An 11,632-nucleotide genomic window follows, 5' to 3' on the forward strand; every position below is an offset into this window, starting at 1 on the left:
AACTATACTAGTATTTGAAAGTTAAAAATTAACGATTATTGGACGAGGTTGAACAAAATATCGTGATTTGTCATCAGTGGCGAGTAGATCAATTATTTGCCGAAGCCGAAGGCTGGGGGAAATAATTGATCTGTGAGGCACTGACAAATCATGATATTTAACGATAACCGAGTTCAATAATTATTATATCATTCAATCACCAAGTTTGCTTTCATATCACGAATCACTCTCTGGCAGCTCAGGGAAGTTTCACCTAAGAACGTGGTTACAATTACGCATGAGCAGCATGCTATTTGCAGGAAAACGTTACACTGTAGATTTTAGGAAATTAGAAAGATGAAGGTTCTTGCTTCCTCAGCATACAACTCGGCTAAAAAGAACTGATAAAAATCAATGTAGGTTCCTCAGTATCGCTGAATTGTAATCACGGAAAACAAACCTTGTCCTAAATAGAAAATCCTGCAACATAGCTAGAGTTAAATGATAGACTTTGGTTGCGACGCAGACCAATTGGAGAGAACCCTCTTCAAAATGGAGACCTGGAGGAGAGGGGTGTCTCAAAATGTGGAACGCGCATGTGACATGGAATGTGGATCTAGATTTGATCAATTACCTTGATCTTCTCGATATTACTGAACTTAACTGTACATATAAGTGGATAGAAATCACGAGCTCACAGTTCCATTGTTAAATATATTTTGCATAGCAGTCAGTGCGCAAAATACCGATTCTTGCGTGATCATACATGGATTACATCCAATTCCTGAACGAGATATGCGAAGACATTGATATCCAGTCTGAACAAAAGTGAACAGAAGTTTCAATTCTGACATACTTAGTTATCTCATTTGACTTAAAAGTATAATCAGTTCAGACACACGTTTTCCAGCAAAGCTCTGCAATTATAATTGATTCGCAGGAATTTAACAAAACACATTTCTTATCCTGATCTTTTCATCTGGAAAGAGCACTCAAGATCAGACTAACTTAATACTTTAATGATTACAAATCGGTATTTAGTGTCTAAGAAAGTTGACAGGAATTATAACGTTCCACATATTTCGCCAGAGGTAAATGGGTCACGCTGAAAACTCTTTTTATTTTCACACACAGTACTACTCAAAGGAAATTATATAAATACTAAAATGCTCTCGCCAAATCGACATGAGTCGCCGTGAGCAAACTGTTTACTGTCACAAACACTCGAGATCGGATAATTCGAATTCAATGGTTTATTCAAGTGGTTTTCTTGGTTTCCATATCCCATGCTTGTTTTTATCTTAATATCACTTTGTTTAACTTCTTTTGAATAACGAATCTCAATTTTTTCATCAGACACCAGCTCATTAAGCAGGATAACCATTGGGTAAATAACTAATATTAAACTCAAGCTGAAAGAAACGCATTGAGGGACAGTTGGGAACTCAGTACGGACTTCCAATAGGTTGACGTGATATGGGAGTGTGCAAGTTTGCCATGTAAACTTCAGCTTGCTTATATTTGCCCTGCGGTCCTAGGAAAGGAGCAGTGGGGACAGAGTCTCGCTAAATGTTTGGTGGGGGTATGTGGCGCGTAGTTTTTTAACCTATAAAATCAGAGCAAAATGTGCGATTGACCATACCCCTTGTTTTCACCAGATACAATAGTTGATACCCTATTAAAATTACCCGCAAGTATGTGACTTCCGACTGACATGACATCTCTTCTGCCCATTTCAGTCAAAAGGGCTTGCTTGTGTACCTAAAGAGCGCTGTGACTATCTAAGGGAAGTAACCTCCCCCCGGGTCTGCATGTGTTGCAACCCAGGTCATTAAAGGCATAAAATATGCTATATAACCCGACGTTTCTTTTGCACAATTCAGTAATTCAAGGAGGCTCTACAATAACTTTCAGCTGTTTTTGTCGTTAGTCGTGTTACATTTTGAGGTAGGAAAACCACTTTGTAATATTAACATCATAAAATGTGATTTCGACAATTGCAGCTTATTTCTGTTTTAACTTTTTAAGAAGAAAAGATTCTTTCTTTAATTTGCAAGTCTTGCTCAGCATTTTTTTTTTTTATTTTTCGTGTAATAACGTTTCTGTTTTCGTTAATTATTCATCAAGGCCAACAGAAAGTTGATCAACTTGCAGCGACCCACGATCATTTACTCTTGAGGCAGTGAAGCTTTTAAGTAACAAGCTTCATTTAACTATATAACCGATGTAATGTCATCACGTTTCATAGCTAATGTTAGCGTCATGTTACTATATAACAGTCAAATGCCTAGAGCTTGAAACTGACAAAACAGAATACAAGAAAAACTATGATCAACATCACTGAGCACCTAATAAAATAGGAAAATACCGAATCGAACAACACTTTTGTTCTCTCAAATAATTGATTGGTTATATATATCCCACGTTTGATCATCTTTGCAGTCATTTTATCTTATATCGACATCCCTTTGTTTCATTTTCTTGTCTTCTATGTCTCTCTCGATCTTTCACTGCAGTACAGCTCAGGCTAAATATTGCTATGACCGGCTACTTTATCATGTGAATATAAGATGTGTATCAGTGTCGAATCAGGCCCCAAGAGTTGTGGTCAAAGTCCATTAATTGTTGCCTGTTAAGAAAGCATTATCGTTGTGAATGGCCTCCAACAGCCTAACGAGCCTAAGTTGATATATGTCAAACTGTGAAATTATTATTAATTTTTTGTTTGAAGAGAGCATTAAGGCCGGTTTCCAGCTTTTAGAGAGCTTAAGTAAACCACGACGGCAACGGCAACTAGAACGCCATCCAACAACGTAAAATGACTAAGTTCTGCGTGTTTTGGAGGACGCCAACGACGGCGGCTATTCGTCGTTTTTTCATCTGACATTGAACGCTGACGTTAAATATTTAGCTTGAGCAAGTTCTGAGACCAACAAGCGCACTGAACAATCTATGGCAACGATTACTGAAACGATTGCTGAACCTTATGGTCAGCAACCATGCGGGAAATTAACATCCAAACGATAGACTTAAGTCAGCTGTCACAAGACTCAAAGTCTTCTCTTTTTCTTTCAACTCCAAAATAGAAAGCTAGCTAGTTCAGTTCACCTCTTGGAATCGGCCGGTCAGCGCACGATCATGAATTTCAAATTCTACACTTTTGAACTAAGAGGGTGTGGATGTTTAACAAAATCAGGATATTCTATATGGCACATTTGCCTCTGAAACGAAGTCAGTGATCCCCGTTTTTTTTTTTTTTTTTTTCTTTTTTTTTTTTTTGCACTTCTGAAACAAGTAAGTAGTGTGAACGCTGCCTGAGACAATTACTGTTTAATTCTGGCTTTGATGTCTGATTCCAGGCTGTGCTCACTGTGTATCGATCCCACAATGGTTCGCCCATTGCTGAATGCTGTCTGTCTCCTTGCTCTGATGAATTCTGTGGAATGTCAACGCGCGGGCATTAAAATTGACGTTAACCTCAGTCTTAGCGCAAGAATCCGAGCAGGCGGCACCTGTGTGTCTGGTGAAATGGAAATCGAAGAGAGGACAAAAGGCTTTGTTCATGTCTCGGAGCTTTCCGAAGGTGACGTCATCTTCGGAATCACGGGACCTCAACGGAGCCCTGCCTGGTGCAAGGTGGTTGCTGTGTTTCCTGCAGTAGGTGGCAAGAATAGGACCACCCATAACGGCTTCACTGCAGACCACATGGTCATTGATCACACAGTTCACCCATATGGTAAGAAGGGAGAAATGCGCGAGGGTCCTGTATACACGCTAGCCACCGACTGCGATGCTTCTGTGAATGCAGCGGGCCAGGCCTTCTCGCCCATCAGCACCACGTTCTGTCCGCATGAGTTGAGCTGGAGTGAGTACATCACCTTGATGTCTGCAATACGTCGCTTTGCCAATCGCACTGGTTACTTTTGGTTTGATACTTCTGTATACCACGACAACGACACTGCAATGGTACCACATTGGCTCGACCAACTCCATCAAATATGCAATCAGCTTCTGCTATGCTCACGCCAAGATCGATGCCAGGAACTTGAGAATGTAATGGCAGAGTTCGTTCATGGACATCTTAACAAGGAGTACGTGGAGGTCGTTGAGCGAGTATTCCCCAACATGGGTGGTGATGTGAGTAAGAAGCAAGCTGGTACCATCACTGAAGTGGTTCGTCTCCAGGAAAGTAGTCAAATAATGTTGTTTTCCGTTTTTGGTAGCGCCATGGTGACGCTACTGATTATCGCTATAGCTGTCTTGCTGTACCGTGCACGAGTGAAGGCGGAGAAGGAGCCGGAACCCAAGGCTCTGGAAATGACGGCATAAATGTTTTTTTAGCTGCTAACAGAAGCGACCATAAAACGGGTTTACTTTTTTTGCTTTCAGTCGAGCAGTTCGCAATTTTTGTTGAAATGAAAGTTAAGCCGCACCTTTTTCTAGTTGTAGGGAGTTGATTTACGCGATAAGGTTTTGACAAACTTTAATTTGTAGATATTAAGGAACTGATATTAGTTATGATTGTCTTTGAATTTGCGTCAGAACATTTTTGAAAGTAAATATTTTTTAGCTTGTGTCAAGGGGTCCACTATTCCACTTGCTTCACGGGGAAGGAAAGAAGTTTGCCGGTAAAATGGCAATAAAACGGTTTTTGAGCTCTACTCTCTCTTTCCTGGGGCGGATATAGGATTTGTTGAAGGGGGTTTCCTAGAGGTGTCCGACGAAGGCGGGCCCTTTTAGGGGAGTTGGGGCATGCCCCCTGGGGATTTTGAAAAATGATTTCCAGCGTTTTAACGGCACGGGGTTAAGGGACGATTGTTGGTTGTTTAATATCTTTGACTACGCTTAGGTACTTATAATAATCTAGACCAATACATAAAACTAAAATTACAGTTTGATATTTTTATTCGTTATGTGCTCTAAAAAGAGAAAATGAGAAAAGATCATGGTTTCTTGTTCCATCACAATTAAGAAAATGCGCTCTGTCATTATCCTGGATAATTGTGCAAATAAAAATCTGGATTTGCCTTCTTTTTCGATTATTTCTCACTGAAACACAAATTATCATGCATTCCTCTTTGTTCGATCGTCTTTCACGGTTCAACACGTGCTCACTGCAGGCTTATTCCGGAGAGCTGAACACCCGAACCGGACACCTTATTAAAGTTACAGCGGCATTTTTCATTAATAACTGATGTACCCTTGCTGACCACTATGTTATAAACTAGTGAGAAGTACTTTTTTAGAAGAACTACAATAGTTTAGAAGAAGGAGTGAGGTTAGCGAAATCTGGAAGAAAGTTTTCATATTAAAATATGAAATCCTGAAGAAGTAATCGAAGAAGAGACAGGAGCCGAGTTTGAAGTAAGATTTATTTAAAATAAACTTATCAGCTGAACTTGTTTTGGCTCTTGTCGACACGGAGTACCTCGTTTGCTGAGCTAGGGCGCTCTATACACGACACCACCTTCTACAGAGTCCAATAAAACGATTGCGAACTTCCAAATCCATTCTCGATACGGAAAAAACAATATCATTTTAAATATGCAGAAATTTTATTATTATTAATTTTTAATCTATATCCAGCCTTAACTGATCTAAATTTCCCTTCCCTCTCCTCTGCCACCTCACAGGGTCCTAACGAGGTATATTGTTTCGTAATTGATCCCATATTTTTACCCAAAATTTTGATTCCTGGTCCCAAAAACGATGAGAATTTTGATCCCTGAACCGGCAAAAATTTGTTGATCCCACGAGATTTTCTCCTCGTAAGTTTGCCTCGATTTCATAAAAGCTCCTGTAAAAACGTAATAACTGATCGGCAGCAATCGTATCAGTGCAAGATACGGCTGTCTACAATGTCTTTTGAAAGGGAAACATTAAAATACAGACTACCGTTCCCCAAAGTTCGTTATCATAATTATCCAAAAAAAGATGGCGACTGGTACATTTACCCATAGCTTTTAGCGCACGAAAACCTTAACAACGTTCATAAAAACTTATAGAAGAGCTATAAAATCTTCAAATCTATAATACACAATGTCCCTAGTACAAGGACAAATAGTGTAAAAATTTGGCTTTTTTAGTACCTTATGGGCTGTGTTAGGTTCGCAAGGTATTGTGGTAAAATGTACAGCCTCCATCCTTTTTCCTACGGTGGATTGTTTCAGTACATACCACAACAGTGAACTGCAGGAGATTCCCTCGTCTAGGTAACTTTTTACGAAATTTGTCCTTCAGTACTCAATACTTTAAAGAAATCGAGTACATTACACAAAAATTCTTAAGTACTTCGTGAGATTGTCTTTTTTTTCGAAATATATCTTAGGCATTATAGATAAACACACACGGAAAATTGTTTATGGTTATGTTAACCCTCTCACTCCCAAGAGTGCCATGTGGCACAAAATACCATTAAATACTCAATATTTGGCCAATTTGTATCAAATTTGAACAACAAGAAGGTCTTGGACAGATCCGTCGTTTGAAAGCATAAAATCATACCCTCTGCTATATGAAACATCCCCTACAAATTAACTTTTTCCTCTTAGACTTTTAAGGTCAAGTTAATATCTGACAATAACCCACACATTATAATTAAGAGCTGCATAATAAGCTATAGTTTGGGGTATACTTCAACTATATAAGGAGTGAAATATTTTTAAACGTTTTTATTGTTTCGTTTTGAATGTATTTCAATTCAAACTGAGGCTTCTTTTATGGCTGTTAGTATAATGTATGGTATCCCACAAATAATATCTTTTAAACAGTATACTATGTGTGGTCCTTAAGTCTATTATCAAAACGCATTAGCTTAAGCCCACGATTGTTTGGTTTATGGTATTAGATACACAATAAATTGTTAACTCCGTTAACTAAAATAATTTTATCTTTGTTTCCCCTTTTTTATTTTTCTTTTCAATCTTTATTTAAGGACGGTGTCCACTAAATACAAAGGTTTTTGCGCCAGGTTAGGACCACGCGGAAAAAAGAAGATCTTTGAGAGGGCTATTGAAATCCACAAAGAAAAAAGGGGGTAGCCACGCATTTTTTCGAGATGACTAGCCTTGAATCTCAACAAAAATGCTGACATCAGCATTTTCTGAAAAGAGAAGGAGAGGCTATTTCTACACAGATTTCCTTAGATTTCGCCTTATTAAAAGCAAACAAATTTATAAAGATCTGAAAACTACATGGTAAATGGTAACATAAAAACCATTTTTGGTATGTTTTATGATAACAAAATCGTTTCAACAGCGCTTTTAGCGTCTCTAACAGCCTTCCTCTGGTTCAACTAAAGTAAAGTCTAAATACCTTTTGCTCGCAACCAGAAACTAATCACGTGTTGAAAAGGCTTGCCACTTCCATTTCATAACATAAAATGTAGGGGCAGCCACTCGTTTTTTAAAGTTATTGATCCTTTTTGAAACTTTTTACGGCGCCCGTTACATTCTTCCTGTCACCTCCCCAGTAAGCAAAACATTTGCGTATCTCGCACTTGTTTTGCGCCCGCACTACGCTATCTACAGGTACATATTTACAGTTAGATTTCAGTATAATTTCGACAGATAACAGCTAGTTTTTCAGCTGGAAGACGTTAACAGTAACTGGTTAGCGATATGCTGCTGTTCTGGTGTTCCTGGTTTAAGTACAAGCTCATTAAACTTCATTTGGTCACAATAGAAAAGTTTTGCTTTCATTTTAGTCGTGTACTTAGTAGCGTAGTTGATTGTGTTATGTCAACCCAGCGTGCGCGTGGCGCTTAAACCATGCTGCTTATAACATAACTAAAGCAAAGCGGGCGCTCTGATTGGTTAATTCAGCGTCTACTATTTGCCCATGGACCGGTACGCTGCTGAAGTGTGTGCTAATGTTTACAAAGCAAATATTTTGACAGATATTGTTTACGAAGTAATGGCCGACGTCCCTTCTGCCAGAAATGCGAAACTGTCTTGACAGTTGTCTGAAGATGAGACAGAAAGTCCATCCTTTGACCTGTTTGGGAGCATTTTTCCCGAGCCACCTGCAAAAAGAGATTCGCAAGTTTAAGCAAAAGCGAACTTGAAGAGCTTGTAGGTGAGCGACACTCGAAAAAGACGAAAGAAGTCACAAACTGGTCTGTGTCAACATTTAAAGGTAAACAAAAAGTTATTAAAGCTTAGTTCGAACTCATCAATAGGCTTTACGATAAAGATAAAACGAAATAAAGATTTAAGACATAAAATGTTTAGAAATTGTTCCTGTTAAGTTATGTGTAAACCCAATTAAATGCTAATGCGTAGAGCAGCTAATGCGTAGACAACGTCGACGAAATTACATTTTCAAGGCAATTTACTCTTTTCACGATTTTAAAAAGCGCTTACTTTGATAACAGATGAAAATAAATTAAAAAGTCAAGTTCCATTACAAACCAAATTTTGATAGTCCGTTTCTTTTTATGTTATTTTCAGCTTGGTGTGCAGAAAAACAAATTCAACCCCGTTTGAAGCGATGAAAAAGGGTCAGCTTGATCAAAACCTACGCAGATTTTATGCAGAAGCGAGAACGAAAAAGGGCGAAGATTACGGTAGATCATTCTACCTTGCTGGGATTTCGTCATTCGATAGAAAGATACTCAATGCCCCACCATTTAGCAGAGGCCTACAAATTTCAACTGACCCAAGATTTGCAAGATCAAACCTTATGCTAGGTGCGCAAATAAAAAATCTAAAACGAAGCGGCAAAGAAAATGTCTCGATCAAACCTACTATCGAGGAAGAAGACCTCCAGAAGCTGAAATGAAGCGAATTGTTGTCCTTGTCGTCACCGCTTTCCTTGGTGAGAAACGTTTCGTTTCATGTCGGCCTGTTTTTCTGCAGAAGGGGCCTTGAAGGGCAAAGAAGCTTGACAACGAACAGCTTCAAGTTTGAAACCGATGGGGCTGGAAGAAATTACGCAACCATGAGTCACGATGATTCAGAATTATCAAAGAATCATCCCGAAGGACTAAAGGACGTTGAAAGCACAGAAAAAGAAGCCAGAATGTATAAGACCGAAGACCAAGGTGACGGCTACAAGGCCCTCAAATTGTATCTCTAGAGGGTAAATCCAAAGTGTATTGCGTTTTTCCAGCATCTGAAGAAAAATAACATGGCTCCTGAACATGGCTCTAGATGCCGTTTGGTACGAAGCACGACCGCTTGGAATAAACAGCCTCGCTAAAATGATGAAGACCATCAGCGAAGAAGCACGTTTATCCAAAATCTACACAAACCATTGTGTAAGAGCCACTGCCATCACTCTCTGGTCCAACGCCGGGATTTCAAACCGCCACATCATGGCCATTTCTGGGCACCGCAGTGGGCAGTCTCTGGTAAGCTACAATTCGCGGCCTTGGACCTCACAGCTCCATAACTGCAACCAAGTTTTGTCGAGAGCCTTTTCTCCTTCTGCCAACAATACAGTGCAGCCAGCCATCAGAAACTTCTCAGCAATCCACGTCGTTCCAGACCAAACAAGTGGCAGCGAAATCGCTCTTCGGCAAATGCACTATTCAAAACGTGCAAATTGTTTTCAACGGTTCATCCTCTGAATCGATCTCAAATTCAGTCCATAGATGATTTTGGACGGTTGTCTACTTTCTTCAGTTTGCTCATAATTCTGCTGAACTATTACAACGGTTGTTGAATACAGACCTTAGAAAGAGGATTTTGATCGATATTTCAGGAAACGTGATTAAACTTTGTCGAGTTGCTGGTGTGCAGTCGGTTGTCATGAATGAATTTTCGCGCGCTAGTTTTCTCTTGTCATGTAAGACTACACGAAAATTTTTTTTGTGATGTAGTCCAATGAAAGGACTTTTGTTGTTTCAATATCTCAATGTTATGTTATAAAACAAATGGTAAACGCCATAGCGTGCACTATTGAGTTTTATATAATAACCCAAGTTATTCTCGCGTTTTGATTGGTTCTCGCCTATGATCTATTAGAGGACAGACGCACGATTGACGTTTTTCCCTCTGTGTTTTAAAATTACGGAAAGTTTTGAGAATATTAAAATAATATTTTATGTAACTGGGCAAAAGATAAGGTAAAAAAATGGTTATGGAGGCATTCAACAGGTACGAGAAGCAGAAAGAAGAACGAAAAAGCCGTTTCTGCTTTAGAAAATGACTCAGAAAAAGTACTCGAGCAGTCTCAGTTGACAGTCGAGCGAGGCTAAACCAAACACAAAATTGGTCTTGAAATTACTTTTTCGAGGTAAATTCAGTGTAACTTAAAGAATGCAAATTAATATCTACAAATTAAAGTTCATCAGAAACTAATCAGGTAAATCAAATTCCCATAACTAGCAAAAAGTAATAAATTTCAGCAAAAATAGCGAATTGCTCGACTAAAAGCAAACGAAGAAGACTCGTTGTATCTTTCAGCTTCTGCTAACAGCTGTGACAAGATTTATGCTGAGGCTTCCTGGGCCTTCTTGGGTTCCAGCCCCTTCTCTGCCTTCTTCTTCTTCATCATCCGTGCGCGGTAAACCAAGACAGCGACCGCGATGATCAGGAGCACCACCCTAATAGCGCTACCGACAACGGAAAATAGCACTATGTGACTGCTTTTCTGAACACGAACCACTTCAGAGATGGTACCAGTTTGTTGCTTATTCACATCGCTGCCCATGTTGGGAAAAGCTCGCTCAACGACCTCCACGTACTCCTTGTTCAGGTGATCGTGCACGAACTCGTTCATTACATTCTCCAACGCCTGACATTTATCTTCACGTGAACATAGCAAAACCTCGCGGCACATTGTGGGTAGCTGGTCGACCCAGCGTGGCACCACTGCGATCTCGTTGTCGTGGTATGAATTCAAGTCGTACCAGAAGTTGCCAGCCTGATTGGTAAAGCGCCTCACTGTAGCAATCACAGAAAGATACTCGCTCCAGCTCAACTCGTGTGGACAAAATGTGGTACTGATTGGCGTGAAGGCCTGGCCCACTGAATTCACAGAAGCATCACAGTCGGTGGCAAGCGTGTATATGGCACCCACCTGCACCTCTCCCTTGTTACGATATACCATATGGACGGACAGTGTCATCGATGACCATGTGGTCTGCTGTGAATCCGTCGTAAGTAGTCTGGTTCTGACTGTTCGGTACTTGGAAGATGGCCTCCATCCTGCACCACGCAGATTTCTGTTCTTCTGTTCAGCTCCAGTGATTCCGCGGATGAAGTCACCTTCGGAAAGCTGTGAGACACTGACATTACCTTTGAACTTCTTCTCCACTCGCATTTTACCAGCCATTGATTTGAACACAACTTGTACATGAATTTCCATCTCCGTGGGCAGCAGAGTTGTTTAGAAGGTGGATCAAGGTGATAAAAAACAACAGACTTTGCATGCTGGAGCCAAAGAGTCAGCTTTAAATGAAATGAAAACAAAAAAAAACAGAAAAAAAAAAACAGAAACCGTGAGAACAGGGAAGACTCCTGTTTTACTGGTCTTTTGAAAAGTGGAATAATATAATCTGTTTCTCTTAGTCCACCCTGTCAGAAAGTGAGCACAGTAGGTAATTGTTTGTATGGGCAGATGGGGCTCTTGCATGAAGTAAAAGATCAGTGAAAGTCTTTAAACTCACACGCGTTACGAGTTTCAAGGGATGTTATTAAATCTGGTA

At 39.8% G+C, this 11,632-nt stretch overlaps 1 protein-coding gene and 2 pseudogenes across 1 annotated transcript; 2 read left to right on the plus strand and 1 right to left on the minus strand.

The window, feature by feature from the left end:
* The first annotated feature begins 1,832 nt into the window (after positions 1–1,832).
* LOC110050428 (uncharacterized) lies at positions 1,833–5,010 on the plus strand. The gene is made up of 2 exons (XM_020756342.2): positions 1,833–1,926; positions 3,339–5,010. Exon 2 carries the CDS (start codon positions 3,367–3,369, stop codon positions 4,306–4,308), a length of 942 nt encoding a protein of 313 aa, XP_020612001.1. The 5' UTR covers positions 1,833–1,926; positions 3,339–3,366; the 3' UTR covers positions 4,309–5,010.
* A 3,459-nt stretch (positions 5,011–8,469) lies between these two features.
* Positions 8,470–9,550, plus strand: LOC149116120 (uncharacterized; annotated as a pseudogene).
* Positions 9,551–10,349: 799 nt separating this feature from the next.
* Positions 10,350–11,395, minus strand: LOC149116121 (uncharacterized; annotated as a pseudogene).
* Between the last annotated feature and the right edge of the window lie 237 nt (positions 11,396–11,632).

This window comes from Orbicella faveolata, unplaced genomic scaffold, assembly GCF_042242905.1.
Source record: "Orbicella faveolata isolate gen_17 unplaced genomic scaffold, um_ofav_v1 contig_12, whole genome shotgun sequence".
Lineage (NCBI taxonomy): Eukaryota > Metazoa > Cnidaria > Anthozoa > Scleractinia > Merulinidae > Orbicella > Orbicella faveolata.

Excerpts from the sequence above, each read along its gene's own strand:
- LOC110050428 (XM_020756342.2), top strand. The coding sequence starts at position 3,367 with ATGGTTCGCCCATTGCTGAATGCTGTCTGTCTCCTTGCTCTGATGAAT.